Source organism: Triticum aestivum, chromosome 6A (genome assembly GCF_018294505.1).
Source record: "Triticum aestivum cultivar Chinese Spring chromosome 6A, IWGSC CS RefSeq v2.1, whole genome shotgun sequence".
Lineage (NCBI taxonomy): Eukaryota > Viridiplantae > Streptophyta > Magnoliopsida > Poales > Poaceae > Triticum > Triticum aestivum.
The window spans coordinates 399,810,435-399,833,973 of NC_057809.1; the positions used below are offsets into that span (position 1 = coordinate 399,810,435).

Sequence of the window (23,539 nt, forward strand, 5' to 3'; positions counted from 1 at the left end):
CTCCGAGGACCGGCGCCGCCTCGACCCCTTGCTCCAACCCGGCCGACGTCCGGCTGCAGGCGACCCGGCCCCCCGTGGCGCGGTCACCGACTGACTGGGCCCGCGTGCCATCGACAACGCCGACGCTCGTCACTACCTCGACCGACTCGCCCTCTCCCAGGAGCTAGAGGAGATCGGCCCCATCAGACCAGTGTACTTCGGGCCACGCATCCGGGGCGAGCCCTTCACCAAAGGGTTCACGCTCCCTCGCGACACCCCCAAGTACAATGGCACTGTGAAGCCGGAGGACTGGCTCACCGACTACACGACCGCTGGAGGCAACCACTGCATCGCCGTGTGCTACGCGCCTATCATGCTCCTGGGATCGGCCCGCACCTCGTTGAACAGTCTGTCGGCCAGCAACATCAACACGTGGGTCGACTTCGAGCAGGCTTTCGTGCACAACTTCACCGGCTCCTACAAGCGACCCGGCCGCCCCAGTCAGCTCGCCATGTGCGTGCAGGGGCCGGCGGAAACTGGCCGCGAGTACCTCGCGCGCTGGACCAAGCTCCGGAACAGCTGCGAGGGCGTCCACGAAGTCCAAGCCATCCAGTACTTCGTCAACGTGCCAAGACGGCACCCTCCTCAAGCACAAGCTCTTGCGCTCCGAGCCGGCCACCATGGCTGCGCTCATGGTAACGATGGAAAAGTACGCCAACGCCGACTCCGCCATGAAGATCCAGGTGGCGCTGGACGAAGCCGGCAAGGCAAAGCCGGTGCCACCTCTGAAGCCTGCCGGCGAGGGAAGCTGGCAGCAGCACAACCAGCAGAACAACAAGCGCAAAGCCGATCAACCGGCTCAGCGCTATGACAACGGGCTCATCACGGCCGCCGAGCAGGCGCCCGCGGCCGACCCGGCCGCCAAACACCGAAACACCGGCAAAATGACATGGCAACCCGCCATGACTTTCGAGGAGATGCTCGACGCTCCCTGCAAGCACCACAGCGGCGCAAGGCCGTCTACGCACACGCTCCGACAGTGCGCCATCACCAAGCGCATCACCAGGGGCGACATCCCACCGCCTCCGGCTTCGGCTCCAGGAGCAGGGCAGCCGCCTCCGCCACCACCTCCAGCCGACGGCGCGATGCGCGAAGACCCCTACCCGGCCCAGAACGCGACCTACGTCGTCTTCACTAGCCTCGGCGATGACAAGCGCAGCGAGCGCCTCCTTTGGCAGGAGGTGAACACCGTCATCCCGGCCAAGACGGAGTACATGCATTGGTCGGAGCGCCTGGTCACCTGGACCCGGGAAGACCACCCGGGTCGTTATGCCAAACCCAGGTGGTTACCCTCTCGTCCTCGACCCCACCATCGTCGCGCCCCGGTGCACATGCAAGTTCTCCCGGGTTCTCGTCAACGGCGGCAGCAGCATCAACATTCTCTACCGCGACACCATGACCAAACTTGGCCTCCAGGCCAAGGACCTGGAGCCGACCCAGACGATCTTCCACGTCGTTTCCGGCCTCTCCTGCTCCCTGATCGGCCGGATCTGGCTCGACGTCCTGTTTGGCGACAGCAGCCACTTCCGACGCGAGCCGGTCTGGTTCAAGGTGGTGGACCTGTCCAGCGCGTACCACGCGCTACTGGGTAGGCCCGCACTCACCAAGTTCATGGCGATCCCCCACTACGCCTACCTGAAGATGAAGCTGCCGGGTCCAAAGGGCCTCATCACCATCACCGGCGACTACCGAAAGTCCCTGGACTGCGCCCGAGACGGCGTCAAGCTAGCCGAGTCACTGGTGATAGCTGAGGAGCGGCGCCAACTCGACCGGATCGTCGCCTTGGTCCAGGAGGCATCAGCCAGTCAGATCCCGACCGAGGAGACGGCTGATGAGGCCGCGTTCAAGCCCTCCAAGGAGACCAAGAAGGTGAAGCTGAACCCAGAAGACTCCAGCTGCAGCAAGTACATTGTCGTGGGCACCTGCCTCGACAGCAAATAGGAAGGTGAGCTCGTCGACTTCCTCCGTGAGAATCGGGATATTTTTGCATGGACCCCCAAGGACATGCCGGGTATCCTAAGGAAGTACGCCGAGCACAAACTCCACGTCCGCAAGGACGCCAAGCCTATTCGTCAACCCCTACGATGCTTTTCCGAAGAGAAGAGAAGGACCATTGGTGAAGAGGTCGCCAAGCTCTTGGTGGCCGGCTTCATCATGGAAGTATTTCACCCCGAGTGGCTGGCCAACCCAGTCCTCGTCCTGAAGAAGAACAAGACCTGGCACATGTGTATCGATTACACCAGCCTGAACAAGGCCTGCCCCAAAGACCCGTTCGCCCTCCCGCGGATCGACCAAGTCATCGACTCCACCATCGGGTGCAAGCTCCTATCCTTCCTGGATGCTTACTTCGGCTATCATCAGATCAAGCTGGACCCGGCCGACGCCCTGAAGACGTCCTTCATCATGCCCTTCGGGGCGTATTGCTACATCACCATGTCGTTCGACTTGAAGAACAGCGGCGCCACCTTCCAGCGCTGCATGCAGAAATGCCTGTTGCCGCAACTCGGCCGCAACATCCACGCCTACATGGACGACATCATGGTGAAGACCAAGCAGCACCTCACGCTCCTCGACGATTTGAAGGAAACCTTCGCCAACCTGCGTGAATACAAGGTCAAGCTCAACTCAAAAAATACGTTTTCGGCATCCCGACCGGAAAGCTACTCGGCTTCCTCGTCTCGGAGCGCGGCATTGAGGCGAACCCGAAGAAGATCAAGGCCATCGAGCACATGCGCAAGCCGGCTCGGCTGCGCGAGGTCCAGAAGTTCACCGGCTACTTGGCCTCGGTCAGCTGGTTTCTCAGCCGGCTGGGCGAGAGGGCCTTGCCCCTGTATCAGCTGATGAAGAAGATGATGCCGTTCGAGTGGAACGACCAGGCGGACGAAGCCTTCCGGGATCTCAAACGCATGCTCTCCACCGCACCGGTCCTGGCCACACCGGCCGAGAAGGAGCCGATGTTGCTCTATGTCGCCGCGACCTCGCGGTCGGTCAGCACGGTGATGGTGGTCGAGCAACCAGAGAAGGACAAGGTCCAAGCCATCCAGCGTCCCGTCTACTACCTGAGCGAGGTGCTCTCCACCTCGAAGCAGAACTACCCGCACTACTAGAAAATGTGTTACGGCGTGTACTTCACCGCCAAGAAGCTGAAGCAGTACTTCCAAGAGCACGTCATCACCGTGGTCAGCATGGCCCCTCTTGGTGAGATCATCGGGTGTCGGGATGCCTCTGGCCGGGTCGCCAAGTGGGCGCTCGAGCTAGCCGGCCACACCATCTTCTACGAGCCCCGCACCACGATCAAGTCCCAGGCTTTGGCCGACTTCCTCGTTGACTGGACCGAGACCCAGTACCTGCCGCCGCCGCCGGACTCGACGCACTGGCACATGCACTTCGACGACTCAAAGATGAGACTCGGCCTGGGGGGCCGGCATCGTGCTGTCCTCCCCCAAGGGCGACCGGCTCAAGTACGCGCTCCAGATCCACTTCGCCGCCTCCAACAACGTCCCGAGTACGAAGCCCTTGTGCACGGCCTCCGGCTGGCCAAGGAACTCGGCATCCGGCGCATCCTGTGCTTCGGCGACTCGGACCTAGTGGTGCAGCAGTGCTCAGGAGAGTGGGATGCGCACGACTCCAACATGGCGAGCTACCGTTTCCTCATCCAGAAGCTGTCCAGATTTTCGCGGGCTGCGAGTTCCTCCACATCCCGCGCGCAGAGAATGAAGCGGCTGACACGCTAGCCAAAATCGCCTCGTCCTAGCAGTCCATTCTGTCTGGCGTCTCCCTCGAGCACCTACACAAGCCATCCGTCAAGCCGTCTCCGGACTCCGAGTACATCCATCTCCCAGATGACCCGGCCGCGCCTCAACCCGGCCCGGGGACTACTCCGACCGACCCGGCCATGCCTCAACCCGGCCCGGGGACTGCTCCGACCGACCCGGCCGCGCCTTAACCCAGCCCGAGACTGCTCCAGCCAACCCGACCACACCCCAACCCAGCCCTGGGGCCGCTGAACCCGGCTCGGGGCTGACACCCCAGAACCCGTCGCAATGGCCACCCTCACCAGGGTCGCGGCACCATCCTGGGCCCTACCCATTTCAGAGTTCCTAGAAAACAGGGTCCTCCCCATGGACGAGACCGAAGCTCGGCAAGTACAGCACCGAGCATCCGCCTTCAGCATCATGAACAACGAGCTCGTCAAGCGCAGCTCCACCGGCGTGTTCCAGCACTGCGTCGAGCATGACAAGGGCATTGAGATCCTCTTTGACATACACTAGGGCGAGTACGGGGACCACGCCGCCTCGCAGTCCCTGGTGGCCAAGGCTTTCCTCCACGGTTTCTACTGGCCCACGTCCCTCGAGGATGCAGAGTCGCTTGTCCTCAAGTGCGAGGGATGCCAACGCTTCAGCAAGCGCAACCACCAGTCAGCGTCGACACTCCGGACCATCCCGATCGCCTGGCCCTTCGCGGTCTGGGGACTCGACATGGTGGGGCCCTTCAAGACTCGACATGGTGGGACCAAAGGAAAGCACTTACTGGAGAAGGACTCTTCCAGGTGTTGCACTTAGAGCAACGTACCGCGCCGCTCCCGGGCAATGGTGCGGTCAAGCTCCTCCAGCGCCTTCTCCAGGTCGGCGACCTTGGCAAGGGCCGCCTTCTGCTCGGCGTCCTTGACCTCGGCCACCTTAACGTCTTGCTCGCGGAGTCGGGTCTCCCTCTGTCGGGTCTCCTCCGTCGTGGCCACCACCACCTTCAGGTGCTCCACCTCGGCCTGGAGCTGCCCCTTATCGTCGGCCAGCTTGCCGCGCTGCTGGTCCGCCTCGGCAAGGGCATGCTGTGCCTCCACGACCTTGGCGGCCTCCGCCTTGAGGCGCTCCACCTCGGCCTCGAGAAGGCTCTTGTCGCCCGTCGGTTGCTCCCGTAGCCGGTTGGCTTCATCAAGCGCCTGCCGGGCTCCCGTCGCCTCCGCCTTCGCCATCTCCACCTCGGCCCCGAGCCGGCCGACGTCTGCGACGAGACGGTCATAGCGAAAACCAGCCCAAATCAGACGGGTCCTCCAAGACAGCACCTCGGCTGCAGAAGAAAAAACTCAGCGACAAAGTACTGTTTTAAGATTCGACTCAACTGCTACGCAGTTGGCCCGAATCTCGGGGGCTACACCCAGTGGGTGCACTAGCGCGCCCCCATTAGAAAAGAGCATGAAGGAGAAATACTTGTCGCGACGCGGAGCTCCTCCTCCTTGGCGGCGAGCCTCTCCTTGAGATGCCGATGCGTCTCAAGGAGCCGGTTGAAGACGTTGACTCGATAGGAGTCAAGTTGCTACAAGAGGAAACAATCAGCGCAAGACAGCAAGATAAGATTCGACCCAACTGCCATGCAGTTGGCCTGAATATCGGGGATACACCCAGTGGGTGCGCTGACGCGCCCCCACAAAGAAGAAAACGATGGAAAAGAAAAGGCAGAGCGCAAACGAAAACTTACAAAGAGAGCGCGCTCCAGCTCCTACGTCGCCTCGACCTCGGCTTGGGCGAAGGTCTGGATCCGGTCCATCCGCCCTCGCAGGCGACGTGTCACGGCGGCCATCGCCGCCTCCTCCTGGGTCAGAGGTCCGAAGGGAACCTCGCTGGTGCCGCTCCGTGACGGCCACGGCTCGGCAACCCGGCGTCCTCTGGCCCTGATCGCCAGGGCGTGCCCTCCACTGGCCGCCTCCCCTGAAGCCGGTGCCTTCTCCAGCGCCCTCCCCGGCACCGATGCCGGCTCGGTGGGCGGAGTGGCTTGATGCCCCACCATCGGCGGCGCCTCGCTCGTTGGCGTCCAGGACGCCCCCTCTGGCGCCGCCCGCGCCGCCTCCACCAAGACGGCATCGCCGCTGCCTCCATCAGTCCCCTCCCGCTCGACCACGTTGGTCCACGGCGGGGTGCCGTCCTCGACAACCACGACCTCCCGGTCGAGGTCCATCGCGTTCGCACGACCGCCTTGGTCGTGCTCCCTTGCCGACGCCGGCACGAAGACCATCGTCGCCACCATCGTCCCCGCTGGCATCTCCGGCCACGCCGACTCCTCGCCGGCTTGCACCCACGCCACCACGGCACTGACCCAGGCCTGGGTTGACGCCGCCTCCAGCTCTGCCTCGGCCCGGTTCCGATCCCGCTAGGCCAGGCCCTCGTGTAGGATCAAGAAGTAGATGTGTCTAGAGGGGGGGTGATTAGACACTTAATGCTAAAGTTGCAATTTTTAAGCTTTTTCGGTTTAAGTGGAGTTTAGGCACAATTTCAACACACACAATACATATCAAGCAAGCATGCAAAGAGTATATGAGCAGCGGAATGTAAAGCATGCAACTTGCAAGAATGTAAAGGGAAGGGTTTGGAGAGATCAAACGCAATTTGTGACACGGATGTTTTTCCCGTGGTTCGGATAGGTGGTGCTATCCTACATCCACGTTGATGGAGACTTCAACCCACAAAGGGTAACGGTTGCGAGAGTCCACACAGGGCTCCACCCACAAAGGGTAATGGTTGCGCGAGTCCACACAGGGCTCCACCCACGAAGGGTCCACGAAGAAGCAACCACCCACAAAGGGTCCACGAAGAAGCAACCTTGTCTATCCCACCATGGCCATCGCCCACACAGGACTTGCCTCACTAGCGGTAGATCTTCACGAAGTAGGCGATCTCCTTGCCCTTACAAACTCCTTGGTTCAACTCCACAATCTTGTCGGAGGCTCCCAAGTGACACCTAGCCAATCTAGGAGACACCACTCTCTAAGAAGTAACAAATGGTGTGTAGGTAATGAACTTCTTGCTCTTGTGCTTCAAATGATAGTCTCCCCAACACTCAACTCTCTCTCATAGGATTTGGATTTGGTGGAAAGAAGATTTGAGTGGAAAGCAACTTGGGAAGGCTAGAGATCAAGATTCATATGGTAGGAATGAAATATCTTGGTCTCAACACATGAGTAGGTGGTTCTCTCTTAGAACATATGAGTTGGAATGGTGTATGCGTTCTGATGGCTCTCTCTTCGAATGAAGAGGAGGTGGAGGGGTATATATAGCCTCCACACAAAATCCAACCGTTACACACAGTTTTCCAATCTCGGTGGGACCAAATCAACAAACTCGGTCGGACCGAAAATGTAAACCTAGTGACCGTTAGAGATTTTCGGTGGGACTGACATGCAACTCGGTAGGACCAATATGTTTAGGGTTTGGGCATAACGTAATATCGGTGAGACCGATTACACAAACTCGGTGAGACCGAATTTGGTAATTAGCTAACCAGAGAGTTGGTCAGGCAAACTCGGTGGGACCAATTTGCTCTTTCGGTGAGACCGAAAAGTTACAAAGGGGAAACACTGAATTTACATTGCAATCTCGGTGGGACCGATTCGCTCTTTCGGTGAGACCAAAAAGTTACGAAAGGGAAACAGAGAGTTTGCAATCCCATCTCGGTGAGACTGAGATCCCTATCGGTAGAACCGAATTGCTAGGGTTTGGCAGTAGCTAATGACAAGTGAAACTCGGTGGCGCCGGATAGGAAGAATCGGTAGGACCGAGTTTGGCTTAGGGTTTAGGTCATATGTGGATATGGGAAAGTAGTTGAGGGTTTTTGGAGCATATCACTAAGCACATGAAGCAAGAGGCTCATTAAGCAACACCTCATCCCTCCTTGATAGTATTGGCTTTTCATAAAGACTCAATGTGATCTTGGATCACTAAAATATAAAATGAAGAGTCTTGAGCTTTTGAGCTTGAGCCAATCCTTTTTCCTTAGCATTTTAAGGGTTCCACTTTCACATCCATGTCACTCCATTGTTGAACTTATCTGAAACATGCTAGATCGAAATGTTAGTCCAACAAGAGATATGTTGTCATCAATTATCAAAACCACCTAGGGAGCACTTGTGCTTTCAATCTCCCCCTTTTTGGTAATTGATGGCAACATACATCAAAGCTTTAGATAAAGATATAAAGAACAGCAAGTAAAGCTTTGGAAGGACATGTAACAAGCATAGGCTCCCCCTACATGTATGCACTCATGTAAATATGAAATATAGAGGCATGTGAGAGCATAACCATGACAGAGTAGGCAATGTGTTACATGTATCTTGGCCATATGCATCAGAGCAAAAGATTATCAAGGAAAATACCTTCATGCTCGTGAGTCCTTCTTGCAAACAGTATGTACATAAGCAAGAACTCATCATACTCATGATTTTGATGCATATACTTACCTTGTGGTCTTGAGTTGGCTTAGGATGGAATGAACCTGCACAAACAAAGTTAGATAACACAGGTACATCCACTAGCCAGAGCAAACAAAAGAAACCACAAGAATACCAAGACTGGGATGACATTGTAACGCCCTCGATGCGGCTATATCTCCCACGTGTCGAAGCACGACTTAGAGGCATAACCGCATTGAAAGCAATGTCGCAAGTGAGGTAATCTTCACACAACCCATGTAATACATATGGGAAAGAGATACATAGTTGGCTTACAATCGCCACTTCACACAATTACATGAATAAAGCATACATCATCCAGATACAATCAAGGTCCGACTATGGAACCAAAATAAAAGAAGAACCCCAAATGCGACAAAGGTCCCTGATCGACCCCAACTGGGCTCCACTACTGATCAACTAGAACGGAAAACAACACAAAGCACAAGATCTTCATCGAGCTCCTCCTGAACTTGGTTGCGTCACCTGCACAAACTCATCGGCACCTGCAAACTGGTTTTGGAAGTATCTGTGAGCCACGGGGACTCAGCAATCTCGCACCCGCGAGATCAAGACTATTTAAGCTTATAGGAAGGATGGAGTAATGAGGTGGAGCTGCAGCAAGCGGCTAGCATATATGGTGGCTAACAAACGCAAATGAGAGCGAGAAGAGAAGGCAAAGCACGGTCGATAAAGTATGATCAAGAAGTGATCCTATAACAACCTACGTCAAGCATAACTCCAACAACCATGTTCACTTCCCGGGCCCCGCCGGAAAGAGACCATCACGGTTACACACGCGGTTGATGTATTTTAATTAAGGTCAACTTCGGGTTTTCTACAACCGGACGTTAACAAATTCCCATCTGCCCATAACCGCGGGCACGGCTTTCGAAAGTTCAAATCCCTGCAGGGGTGTCCCAACTTAGCCCATGACAAGCTCTCACGGTCAACGAAGGAATAGACCTCCACCCGAGACGTTCCGATCAGACTCGGTATCCCGGTACAACAAGACATTTCGACAGGGTAAAACTAAACCAGCAACACCGCCCGAATGTGCCGACAAATCCCGATAGGAGCTGCACATATCTCTTTCTCAGGGCACACTCAGATAGGTCAAGCTACGAGTAAAACCAACCCTCAAGTTTCCCCGAGGTGGCCCCGCAGGCTGCCCAGTTCGGACCAACACTCAGAGGAGCACTGGCCCGGGGGGGTTAAAATAATGATGACCCTTGAGTCCGCGAAACCCAAGGGAAAAAGAGGCTAGGTGGCGAATGGTAAAACCAATGTTGGGCATTGCTGGAAGAGCTTTACTTAAGGCGAACTGTCAAGGGGTTCCCATTATAGCCCAACCGCGTAAGGGACGCAAAATCCGGGAACATAACACCGATATGACGGAAACTAGGGCGGCAAGAGTGGAACAAAACACCAGGCATAAGGCCGAGCCTTCCACCCTTTACCAGTATATAGATGCATTAATTAAATAAGATATATTGTGATATCCCAACAAGTAAACATGTTCCAACAAGGAACAACATCTCCATGTTCCAACAAGGAACAAACTTCAATCTTCACCTGCAACTAACAACGCTATAAGAGGGGTTGAGCAAAGCGGTAACATAGCCAATCAACGGTTTGCTAGGACATTGGTGGGTTAGAGGTTGAACATGGCAATTTGGGTGGCTGACAAGCAAGTGGTAGGCATCGTAGCATTGGCATGGCAAAAGAGCGAGCAAACTAGCATAGCAAAGATAGTAGTGATTTCGAGGGTATGATCATCTTGCCTGAAATCCTGCAAGGAAGAAGAACGAGTACATGAAGAAGACAAACGGACGTAGTTGAACGGATCCTCACAAACGCGACGTTATCGGAACCAACCCGAAGAAGCAATCACCGGAAAAGAGGCACACAACATAGTAAATAACCAATACATCAACATGGCATGATGCACAAACGAGTATGATGCATGTCCGGTTTAATGAAGCATGGCATGGCAAAGGGCACAAACAATCCTACAAATTAGTGGAGCTCAATATGCAACGAGGTGCATGTTGACGGAACACCACATCAATTATTTAGTTATCTCTCGTTATGTACCCAACAATATTAAGTGTTGTTAAACATGGCAAGAGGGGAAGCATAATAAACTATACCATCTAAACAATTTAAATGGGGCCGGATATAAAAACAACAAATCCGGTAAATCCCCATATGCATTTAGCAATTTAATGCAACAACAAGTTTAAACATTTTAATTGTTGTTATCATGATGCGGATGACATGAACAAGTTTTATGCAATTTTATGAAAATGTTGACATAGAGCATGATAAGAAGCATTAGTCGCCATGGCGGAAGGAAAAAGGTACCACGGCGGCGAAACAAAATGGTGCCACGGCAACATATCCGAAAATGATGCCACGGCATCATATCGGTTCCGGTAGCTTGAGGAGATACCGATGCAAACGAGAAGTGGGCGTGAGCGAGTCATGCAAGACGGTGGGGTGATCCCGGATTACCGGGTTCCCATGGGTCGACGGCATGGCAAACGAGGAGGAACTTGCAATGACAATTCGGACACGGTGCAAACATAAGCATCTCATACAACAAAGCATTCGTTCCACGGCGGTCGTTCTCGGCGGTTATACCTTCGAAGCGTGCATTCGGGGCGGAACGCGTTTGTAGGGGAAGTAGTCATTCACGGGACGTCGTGGAAGTAGTTGTACTCGTGCCGACGGTAGTGGAAGTAGTGATACTATTCGTCGGTCGTCGTGGTACTTGGGGTCTTCGGACTTGTCGGTCTCGATTCTTGCGACGGTAGTGGTACACGTGGTAGATGAACTTGGCGATCCGAAGGGGTACTTGGCGGGTCGTCGAGGTACGCGTTCTTGGAGATCCTGTAGACGCGGTAGGGGTACTTGACGCGTCACCGTGTAGACGAACTTGGCGCATCCGAAGGGTACTTTTAAGCCCACGTAGTCGTACACGTTTTGTAGACGTCCGGTGCGTCCGTAGATGTACTTGGCGAAATCCGCGAAGGCGTCCTTGGGCTTCCCTGGTTGCCGAGTCTTGGCAAAACGAAGGGGATCTCGGCGTCCAAGCGAGGATGAAGACCGCGATGCGAGGAGGTGGCTTGGGGTCAAAAGACCAAGGCAAAGTGGCGCAGGAAGGTGAGGCTGCCGCAGGAGCTTGAGGGCGCGAGTGGCCATGGCGCTGAGTGACGAGCTGCTGCTGCTCGAAGCGGACAGAGGCAACTAGGGGGCACAGACGAGGCCGGGAAGACGGGGATGAACGCCCAGGTCGCAGGGGAGGCGGACGACGGAGCACGAGGTGCACGAAGCGGCGGCGGCGAGAGGATGCAGCAGCAGAAGCTGCTGCCGGCGGCGAGGCCGAGGCGGTGCGGTTCCAGGGGCGGCGAGGAGGAGGTCGAGCACGGCGCTCGCGCGCAGAGGCGACGGAGCTCAGCGGAGGGAGGAGGCAGTGGCGACGAGCTCAAGGAGCGGCTCCCCTTGAGCGCTCGGGCGATGGGGACGGATGGCGCCGGTGGAGGGAGGAGGCGGCGAGGGGAAACGGAGAGGGGATCACGCGAGGTGGATCGGGAGGAGCGGGGCTCTCCCTGGCGATGCGAGCATGCGCGCGATGGGGATCGAGTGCGGCGCTGAGGGAGGACGAGGAGGAGATGGGATCGGGCAGGGGATGTTTGGACCGGTCGGGCTAGGGTTAGGAGGGGCGCGGCTGGGCCATGATGCAAATGGGCCGGCCTGGTTGCTGGGCTGCAAGGCTGTTGGGCTGGCTGCATCCCTCTCTCTGGCTAATCCCTTATTTCCTTAAAACAGAGAAAAAGAAAGGAAAGGGAAGAAAAGAAAGAGAGGTTAGGGGAAAGATTTGCGCATGGGGATAATTTTCCCGGACTCGCAAAAATATGCTCGTTCCAAGAAAAATAGAAAGAGGCATGATTGAAAGATTTAAATTCAAACACATTTGAATTTAATTCAAATGGGTTTGAACTAGGACTTGATAAAAGGAAGGTCCAAAAATGTTCGGATTTTTGGTGGAGCTCCGGAAAATGATGAAATAATTTATGGGCAGAGTTGGAGACCAAGAATTAAGATAACAAAGGCATTGGAATATTTTGCACGTGGGTTATGGTGAATTCCAAAAATGGAATATTTAATATAGCTCCCTAATATTGGAGGATATGTTATAAAGAGAAGTCACCATGTGAGTCCCTTGATTTAAATGGATCGAAAAATCCATACAATTTATTTAGTTGAGGTTTTAAAAATTAATGATATGATGGCATGATGACATGATGCAATGCACATGATGCAAGGATGAATGCAACAAATAAAACAAATCACACGACGAAACTCGGAGTAGCTGGAAGTCTTCTGGAGCGTCGGTCTCGGGGCGTTACAACACTCCACCACTATGAGAGGATCTCGTCCCGAGATCTAGAATGGCACCGGAGGGAAAACGGAGGAGAAAGAGAATAGGTAAAACTAAGTTGCTTCTTTTACAAATGAGTGAAACCAAAGAACCTTGCGAGGTTGAACAAATTCGAGAAAAGAATACCACGAAGGTGAACTAGGTCGAAAACACTACGTTAGAAACGAGGGACAAAGAGCATTTGCGAAAAACCTTGAGGTTGAAGGGAAGATATATATTGAAAACACGCCGGTTAAGGAAGGGGACCAAGGAAGACCAAATTCGAACAGCACTCCGGTTGAAAAGTGATACAAGCCTAGATAAGATGAAAAGAACTTGAGCAGAGGACACGACACTTTGGTTAAATGGATAAGCACGAAAAGAACATGATCTTTGACAAACGAGATGATGGGTTGAAAAGAGCAACATCACAATGACTCCGGAACGAAGGGAAACAAGATCTTGAGAGATCACGGATACAACAAATGCTAGAATGGAGTTGTTGAAAACCAACAACGAAAAGAATAATCTTGATATGGTCTTGTGGAGTACATCTCAAATAATGAGGTGACAACCTGCCACTTACGAAAAACAAGATTGGATTGATATGAACAAGAAGACGAGAAACTTATTTCACCGGGAGGATAAATGAAGAAACTTGGATCATTTATAAGCACCATAATAACAACCATCCTTAGGGAAGGCTTAAGGTGAAATATAATCCAAGATAACTCCAATGACGAGATTAATGGATTTAAACTACCTCATTCTTGATAATTTGTGAATCATGAAACATGAACTCAAATTATCAAGAATGACATAATACCAGCTCCAATGATACAGTTGAAAGAATTGCACTCTGGATAGCAAGATGAAGAAAACTTGAGCTCCTCGGAAAAGAATCTTGATGAACACTTCAAGAAGGAATATAAATCCTTGATGAACCCTCATGTAGAATCTTCATGAGAACTCCGGTAAAGAAAAGGTAACGAAAAGAAAGAGAAGTTGAGAACACAAGGTAAAACCTTGTAATGATTTAGATGAATCTCCATGGTGAAATAATTGAGAGAACTTGAAACTCCGGGAAAAGAAAGATGAACAAAAGAAATCAAGAATTTGATGAGCCTCCGGAATAGGGAATTGAGTTCAGTCGATGCAACAAGAATAAGAATTACATTATGCCTATCCTTCACCAATTAAATTGATGACAAAAAATGGATTTGGCATACTACTCATTCTCGTAGAAAGGATTAAAAGAGATATATCAAAACTTGAGAAGGTCTTCAACGAACCACCGGTAGGATTGGAACAACAAATGAATTGATATGATGAACAAGGAAGAGAGATCTTGAAAGAACCACCGTAAGAATTGAAAATGATCGAAGTAGGGGTGCATCACCGGTAAGTATTAGCAAATGAACGAAGGTGCTTGAGAGGATTTAGATACATGAGAACGACGAGATCACGAGCCGATTAAAGATCACTTGAACGGAGCACCAGTATGATTTAGAGTATGCGAGTTGAAAGCTGGACTGAATCAATCTTAGACGATGGGCTCCGGATAATCTGACAGAAAAATACTCTGAATTACTCCGGATGAGTGAAAAGAATTCTGACAATCGAAAACAACTATGAGAGGATGGCATAACGCTAGAACTAATCTTGAAGAGAATAGAGCAAGATTAAAGAGAAACTCTACTTCGGTCTTCAAATGATGAGAATGACAATGAGAAACACCACCAAGAATTATTGAGGCACACCGGAAGAATCAAAAGCGAAGAGGTTGAGCCAACTATGAAAAGAATTTGAAAGATCTTGGAGAAAAGCATTTGACTGATGATAGCTCATCTTACGTCAAACTTGGAGAAGAATTTAGGATAGCTCTGGGAAAATAGAAGAGTCAGGTAAGATCCTGGGAAAAGACCTGTGGGTTAGGGCCCACTCAAAAGAACACCGTTGAAAAGATTTAAAAGAGATGTTGCACCGGTTGAATTAAATGACTTGAATGAGATAATAATCTCCAAATAGCTTGAACGGATTGAGAATGGAAACACGAATCTTCTGAGATATCTTGAGCACTCCGAATAAGAATAGAGAGAGATGAACAATTATGAGAGGCACCGGCATGGGATAGCATTTGAACAAGGATAAGGATATGATCAACACCGAAAGCTTAAGGTAAATCCACCGGAGAAGAAAACGAGAATGAAGAGTGATGAACTTGGAGCTCCGTTAGTATCTTCTTGAGAATCACCGGATAAGAACATTGACGGAAAAGAATGGAGAAACTTCCCATCAATAAAATGGATACTTGAAGAAGAAATCTTAGTCCTTGAAGAAAAACAAAAGGGAGGGAGGGTGGGAAAAACAAAGGCAACTTGGAGACGGATGAAACAAACACCGTTGAGAAGAAGGGATAAATGATCTTGCAAATGTTGACGTGAACGGATCCACTTGAGGAGAGACACACCGGTTAAAAAAAAGGATTGACAAGACAGACTCGATGATCAAGAAGGATTAGTATTCACATAGCAATATGAGAACACCATTTGGAAAAGGTATGGAATCAACATTTGGGTGGTTCTACCTACATGGGTTAGTTCTTGCAAGGAGGAGCACTTGTGTATCCAAAAATGACAATCATGAAGCTTAACATAGAATTTGTCAAAGGATATGTTTGAGTGGTTTTGTGCTTCCTTGTCTTCAACCACTATTGTGTAGAGTCTTGGTCTTGTAGAGATTGCTCAAAATGTGAGTGAGTCGCAATCTCATGGAATTAGATTCAACCAAGCACCTACATGGGTTAGGCAACATGCAAGGTGCAAATATATCCAAGACATAAGATAGTTATCATAAGAGATATATCATGGATTAGTCATAAGCTCATGTCTTGCATGTATCCAATGGAGTTTCTACTCCAAGTTCGAAGCATCAATGATGTTCAATTCTCCTCTCAACCTGCAAAACACTTTCTCATCAAGTGGTTTAGTGAATATATCCGCTAATTGCTTGTCAGTGCAAACATGCTTGAGATTGATGTCACCCTTAGCAACATGATCTCGAATGAAATGATGACGAACTTCAATATGCTTAGTTCGAGAATGTTGTACAGGATTATGACCAATTTTAATAGCACTTTCATTGTCACAAAGCAGTGGAACATGTTTCACATAAATCCCATAATCTTTAAGAGTTTGGGTCATCCAAAGTAATTGAGCACAACATGAACCAGCGGCAATGTATTCCGCTTCGGTGGTGGATAAGGATACCGAGTTTTGTTTCTTGGAAGACCAAGACACAAGAGATCTACCAAGAAATTGACAAGTACCCGAAGTGGACTTTCTGTCAACCTTGTCTCCGGCATAATCCGAGTCAGAATAGCCAACAAGATCAAAAGAAGACCTCTTAGGATACCAAATGCCAAAATTTGGTGTATGGATTAAATATCTCACTATCCTTTTCACAGCCTTAAGATGACAATCTTTAGGAGCAGCTTGATATCGTGCACACATGCACACACTTAGCATAATATCGGGACGTGAAGCACATAGGTATAACAATGAACCAATCATAGAGCGATAAACCTTTTGATCAACCGGTTCACCATCTTTGGTTAAATCATTATGTCCACTAGTAGGCATGGGTGTAGACATACCTTTGCATTCTTGCATATTGAACTTCTTGAATAAGTCCTTGGTGTACTTTGTTTGAGAGACAAATGTACCTTCCTTAGTTTGCTTGATTTGCAACCCGAGAAAGAATTTGAGTTCACTCATCATAGACATCTCAAACTTCTCTGACATTAGCTTTCCAAATTTTTCACTAAAGAGAGGGTTAGTTGAACCAAATATGATATCATCAACATAAATTTGGCATACAAATAGTTCTCCATTAACCCTTTTAGTAAAAAGAGTAGAATTAATTTTACCAATTTCAAAACCGCTTGTAGTAAGGAACTTGGTCAAGCATTTATACCATGCTCTAGGAGCTTGTTTAAGACCATAAAGAGCTTTGTGAAGTTTGTAAACATGATTTGGTTTCTTAGGATTGATAAAGCCGGGAGGTTGTTTGACATAAACTTCCTCCTCTATTTCACCATTTAGAAAAGCACTTTTAATGTCCATTTGGTACAAGGTGATATTATGGTGATTAGCATAGGCAAGTAAGATGCGAATGGACTCAAGTCTAGCAACAGGAGCATACGTCTCACCATAGTCCATACCTTCGACTTGTGTGTACCCTTGGGCGACGAGACGTGCTTTGTTGCGAACCACTTGTCCATCTTCATCTTGCTTGTTGCGAAACACCCATTTGGTACCAATGATGTTGTGGTTGTTGTCGGGCTTCTCGACCAATGTCCAAACTTGGTTTCTCTCAAAATTATGTAGCTCTTCATGCATAGCATTTATCCAATCTGGATCTTCCAATGCTTCTTCAACCTTCATAGGTTCAATGCTAGAGATGAATGAATAGTTTTCACAAAAGTTAGTTAAACGAGTCTTTGAGCGAGTGATTCTCCCGGTTTGTATATCATTGAGGATTTGCTCGACGGGATGATCTTTGGCAATTCTTGCTCGAACTCGTTAGAGCTTTTGCTTGGGTCTTCGTTGAACATCTTCTTCATCTTGTTCTTCTTCTTGGCCTTCTTCATTGTTGACGTCGTCGTTCTCTTGTCGTGGTGAAGAAGGAGGTTGTTGATGTTCATCTTGACGTACTTCCTCGTTTTCTTCATCTTGGTGTGTCCCACTTGTGGATGCTTCCGTGTCGATTCTTGGTTCACCTTGTCGTGAAGTAGAAGCTTCCACTTGGACGGATGAAGTACTCTCCTTTACCTCCGTTGGACGAATTTTGCCAATGGACAAGTCTTGAATTGCTTCTGAAGAGTCTTTGTCTCCTACATCAATTGGCAATTGCTCTACTTGCGAGCCATTAGATTCATCAAACTTCACATCTACCGTCTCTTCAACCTTTCGGGTGAAATTGTTGTAGACACGGTAAGTGTGAGAGTTTGAGCCATAACCAAGTAGAAAACCTTCATGAGATTTAGGAGCAAACTTTGAATGACGATGCTTATCAAGAATGTAGCACTTTGAGCTGAATACTCGAAAGTATCCAACTTGGGGTTTGTTACCGGTGAGAAGCTCGTATGCCGTCTTCCGAGTAGCTTGTGAAGATATAAGTGATTTGTTGCGTGACAAGCTGTCTCAACCGCTTCTGCCCAAAAGTGCTTTGGCGTCTTGTATTCATCAAGCATCGTTCTTGCCATTTCGATGAGCGTCCAGTTCTTCCTCTCAACAACTCCATTTTGTTGAGGTGTGTACGTAGCCGAGAACTCGTGTGAAATCCCTTCTTCGTCAAGAAAGGTGTCCACATTTGCGTTCTTGAACTCCGTTCCGTTGTCACTCCGAACCTTCTTGATCTTCACATCAAACTAATTTTGGGCCTTCCTAGCGAAGTTTGTGAAGATCTTCTGGACCTGCGACTTGTCATTAAGAAAGAACACCCACGTAAATCTTGAAAAATCATCAACTATAATGTTGTGCAGTTAAATTTTTTGGTTTAATAGCACACAACTTGCATCTACAAGGGCTTTTAGTTCTCCAGTCCTGGTATTATCGATGGAACTAATGAAAGTGCTTCGGCAAACTTGCCCTGAATCTAGCACTCCAGTTAACCAATTCCTCCTGCTTGTTCTCCCTCAGGTTGCAACTAAAATAGCCCCTCTCCTGCCAAAAGGAAGGTTGTTATGATGATCTTACGTGATTAACACATGTTATAGGTTAATGCACTTCTTTATGCACACAAATCTACTCACGGACACAGCGGAGAGCACTGAAAAGAACAACAACGCTGCCTGTCCGGTGGCCTGCACTTATTTACTACTCCCTCCATACCAAAATGTATATCTTAACAATATGTACTGGGGCTGACATGCAACCCATGGCAAATACGTGTTTTCTAAATTTAGGCCCGTCAAACATTTTTAGGTTCACTATCAATGTATAAAGAATACTGATAACACCAAACTGATACTGATAGATCTCATGAGATACGCTTTCACAATGTATTAATAGTTTCTATTTAAATCAGCACATTTCAGAAAGAAAAAAAAAATCGATGGCCAGTATATCACGAGATACAAGTATTTGGAGACGAACTAATCACAAACTCGCAGATTAGCGTAGGCAGGATTCCCGGTAGAAAAAAAATGCAGAAACAAGTCACCAAGTCCCTATCTGTAATGCACCTGCAGAGCGTTGTCGCAATGCACCTGCTAGGTCATTAGCCTCTTAACTTGGTCAATGCAACTGCGGAATGCAAGGAATTAAATATATTATTATGTGCAACTCAAAGAGAATCATACTGTACATGCAAGGACGGGAGGGCAGGAAAGTAGACAACCTTCTCGGCAAATTGGGCAAGATGCGTTCCACGGCATGCACTAGAATGTCACCCTTCAGGTTCTTATTATCTGTTACATTCAGCAATTCTCTAGTGTCTAGCAAAGGAACAAGAAGCCAATCAGCTTACTCTCGACTTCACACATGCAACATATACCTGAGAAGAGTAGGACAACAGAGAAGCTACAATGATACCCCGCAACGTACCTTGTGGACCTTCAGAAACCAAGCCCCCTCCAAGATAATGTCTGGTGAGCTCTTCCACTTCGCCGTTCTCTACAAGTAGCCATTTATCCAAAATTTGTCCAATGAGCATGTGGGCTGCTGTTGAAGTTTCATCACAGATCTCGGAGAGATCCTTAGAGTGCACTGGCGTCTTCAAATGATTGGTATCAACAGCCTCCTACAAAGCAAGGTTGTCTCTGTAATGTGGAGTGGCTCCAGAGTTTTCAGTTCCTTCACATGGTTTCCTGAAAACCTCCTCTAATTTGGAACCTAGATGTTCAGCTTCTTGAACATGATGTGCAGCTCTGGTAGATTCAGCCGAACAACACTCGTCCATATCAACAACTTTGGGTGTACTATTCGAAGAACAAGGCTCATCCATATGCTGCTCAAATTTATAGTGGAAATAGTTGGTCTCAGGGAGTATGAAATCATTATCCCCAGTGCAGTTGACACTCCCTAAGCTCATCAACTTGTCCGCGTCTGAACAGTCATCGGTATCATAATATGCCAAAGCTCTGAGTTGACTGTTTACATTCAATACAGAATCTACTTCAGCATTCTTCCTTCGTTCTGTCAGACAGGCACTTTTACATTGAGAAATCCGATTTATAAAGGCTATGGCTTGATGGGCCTCATCTGGCAAATCACCTTCATCAGATTCAAACAAGCATTCTAACAAGTACTTCCTCAAAGATACTCTAAATTGCATCTTTCGAAATTTAGGATCTGGGTCCAATATGGGACGCAGCAATTTTAGGTCATCATGCTGGAGTTTTGGAAGCAACCAAAGAGCATTCAGGATATCATTTTGCAAAGACACTGTTTCTTTTGAAAAGGGGAAGTACTCTAACTGAGAAATATCCATGGATCTCAACTTCTGCTTCCAGTATAGGTTCACCACTGACATGGCCTTTGCTAATCTCTTTGGCATGTAACCTTCCTCAATACGCGCTATAATCATTTTGCATCTTTTCCTCACTATTTCAATAAGATGCCCTCTACTGGAAGACCGAGGCACATGCCAGAATTTCGGCATACATGTTTTTCCTATGAGCTTCCTGTTCACTGCAACAAGAGCTTGGTCAGGAATCCCATCAAGTCTATCCAAAGCTTGGTTGATAGATGACAGAAGCAGTGGTGACACAGGTGTGACAAGGCTCAACGAATCAGATTGGTAGCTGCCAGGATTTCTCAAAATTTCAGACAACTCAAACATGATGACATCTTCATGATCCAGCTTGGCTAAGTAACACGGAAGATGGTATGTTACAATTTCTCTTAACAGTGGTCTAGTCTTATTAAAACTACAGTTGGTGCGGCTGATGATTTTAGCCACTGATTGAAGTGCTCCATTGCTTAACTTATTGATTGTGCTATGCATAATGTTCAGACTTTCTGGACTCAATGAGCCATCTTCCCCTCTTGGTAAGTTAAGAAGCCTGAGACCATCCTGAACCAAGTGATGGTTGTGGCCACCGCGCTGCAGACCATAACTTTTTGCAACATTGGCTGTCACTTTTTCGCAAGACACCTGAAAGAAAAGTCCTTAAGTCATACGTATATATCTCTAAAAAATAGCATATTTAGGGAAGCATGAACTGAACAATGGAACTAATGCAGCCGAAGTTGCTATTGAGGTGGCTTGTCAGAAACCACATGTCAAACATGTTTTGTATTTGTTGTAATATCATAGTAAGTAAATAAAATTACAACGCTAGGAAATTTTGTCAATGTGACTAGAATGTAACCATGCCCATAAATCAAGAATAGTATGGTAAAGTTCACATGATATGCCATATACAGAAGATCCCAGCTAGACAACACCCCATAGGGCATTATTTACAATAGTTCTAATCATTCCACATTATAAAAATCAAATTACTGAATATACATCTGAGTTGTTTAATGCTACCTCTGTTCCTAAATACGTCTTATATTTAGGAACAGAGGTAAGTAGTAACATTTATACGAAGCCAAGTGTCTCGTTTGATCACTTACATAGAAATGTTGTCTAGTAACTTGTAGCTGTACAAATTGTATATCCATTACATATTTTTCTTTTACATTAACATGAGTACATGTTGAAGGGGAGCCTTGGCGCAGTGGTAAAGCTGCTGCCTTGTGACCATGAGGTCACGGGTTCAAATCCTGGAAACAGCCTCTTACAGAAATGTAGGGAAAGGCTGCGTACTATAGACCCAAAGTGGTCGGACCCTTCCCCGACCCTGCGCAAGCGGGAGCTACATGCACCGGGCTGCCCCTTTTTTTATTAACATGAGTACATGTTAGCCCGAACGGAAATAGATACAAGCTATATAAGGTATAACCTGTAGTTATTCTTACAACAGCAAGAACTTACTTCGTCACTCCGTATATCTGATTCAGCCAAGAACCTGTATATAACCACAGAAGGCTAGCAATTAGACTTTCTTGTTACTACATACAACCGGTTGCAACTGTTGGCCAAAGAAATGCAGGCATCTTGCCATCTGGGGATTTTTTTTTTCTTTCAAAAGACTAGGGTCTATATCATCTGAAAACCGACATTGGTTATTACTCCCTCCGCCCCATAATCTAAGACGTTATTACAACCAATATAGAAAAAATCCAAGATCTTATTACAACCAATATGATTATGGGACCGAGGGAGTATTTTTCAATAACATGCAGGACAGCATACATGTAAATATATTAAGCAGGGAGAAAGCTAAACCACCCGGAGACGGAAACGACATTATATGCAACATACGTTTAAGCATCGAACATAAAAGATTGTAGAGATGAATCACTTTCCCTAAACCATAGCGGCAGCAAATAGAATTTCCATTTAGATTGCCACGACCAGCATGGCAGTGTGATAAACTGCAACAACCGTTGTCGCTATGAGCAACATCCAGAAACAAAAGGAAAACCGAATCACAGTACTATCAGAAGAAATAAGGAAGTGCCGCAAACCTACGCATCAGCCAAGAACTTTGGTCGCTTCAGTCGTATGTTGCAGCCATCCGATTTGGGAGTCATCGACTCCAACCACCTTCGTTTCTTGTCGACCAGGACCACCTGCTTCCGAACAAGCGACCATAGCCTTTTGCCATCCTCGACGGAGAAGTCCATCACAGGGCTGTCCGCTTGGTCGGGACGATTGTGGAGATGGTAAGAGGAGGGAACCAAAGCAGGGAGAGAGATGGTGGTGGTGGGTAGTAACGGCTGGAGAGCCTAACGGACGGCGAGGGAGCTCCGGTAGTTGGAGCCGCCAGCCAGGTGCCCTCGAGAGAATCCAGAGACCGGCGAGTTGGGTTGCCTGCCTGACGGCTGCCGCGACCGGCGGCGTGAGCGAGAGCGACGGGTTGGAGAGCCGGACCGGCACGGGGCTTTCTTGGGCTTGGGCCGTGAAGCTTCTCTACATGGGCCAGCCACTGGCGCGGCCCATTAGCACATATGTTTATTTCTTTTCTTCTAGAGCAACTAGTTTTCTTCGATAGCAAGTTGAGTAGCGTTCCTTCGAGAGCCTTCCAACGATTACATGGATGGGCTTAGAGCATGCCAATTAGCGCGTGCCCAACCGCCGCCACGTGTCTTCCTTCGAATTTTGTTTTTTATTTTATTTTTTCGCATGTGTTTTCGGCTTTTTAATGGTTTTGGGGGTTTTTTTGACTTTTCGGTTTTCTACCTGTCTTTCTTAGCTTTTTGACAAAAAAAATCAGAAAAAAGTTTTTTTTTGTGAGAGGCACGGTTTTGTTTTCGCGAGAGGCACGGTTTTGGTTCTGCGATGTAACTCTCGAAAACGAAAAAAATGTGGGTTTTTTTTCACGAGAGGCACAGTTTTGCTTCCGCTAGCTTGGAAATGAAAAAACACGTTTTTTCTTTTTTTTTTGTGAAAGGCACGATTTTGCTTCCGCGAGAGACATGGTTTTGTTTCCGCGAGAGGCATGATGATGCCACTCGGAAATGGAAAAAAAAAATCACATTTCTCTTTTTTTTTGTAAGAGGTGCGATTTTGCTTCCGGGAGGCATGAATTTACTTTCGCTAGCCCGTGCCTCTCGGAAATGGCTACCAAAAAGGAAAAATACATGCTCCTAGTTCGGTTTTTTCCTGAAAATATGTTCATCAAAACCTATCAACATGGGATCTAGTTTTGAAGAACTCGACGCGAGGAATCCAACGGTGAAAACGGTTCGAGATTTGAACGCACAATTTACAATAAAACGTTTTGAATAAACGGATTT

General features: G+C 48.7%; 1 protein-coding gene across 1 annotated transcript; it reads right to left on the reverse strand.

Moving 5' to 3' along the window:
• Positions 1-18,077: 18,077 nt before the first annotated feature.
• LOC123130665 (uncharacterized) lies at positions 18,078-22,624 on the reverse strand. The gene is made up of 5 exons (XM_044550496.1): positions 22,272-22,624; positions 21,672-21,705; positions 19,292-20,843; positions 19,086-19,182; positions 18,078-18,991 (listed from the first exon to the last, which is right to left on the reverse strand). Exons 1-3 carry the CDS (start codon positions 22,424-22,426, stop codon positions 19,488-19,490), a joined length of 1,545 nt encoding a protein of 514 aa, XP_044406431.1. The 5' UTR covers positions 22,427-22,624; the 3' UTR covers positions 18,078-18,991; positions 19,086-19,182; positions 19,292-19,487.
• Between the last annotated feature and the right edge of the window lie 915 nt (positions 22,625-23,539).

Excerpts from the sequence above, each read along its gene's own strand:
- LOC123130665 (XM_044550496.1), bottom strand. The coding sequence starts at position 22,426 with ATGGACTTCTCCGTCGAGGATGGCAAAAGGCTATGGTCGCTTGTTCGG. Across the intron at positions 21,706-22,271 it reads CCAAAGTTCTTGGCTGATGC|GTTCTTGGCTGAATCAGATA; the intron begins GTAGGTTTGCGG and ends GGTTATATACAG. Across the intron at positions 20,844-21,671 it reads CAGATATACGGAGTGACGAA|GTGTCTTGCGAAAAAGTGAC; the intron begins GTAAGTTCTTGC and ends CTTTTCTTTCAG.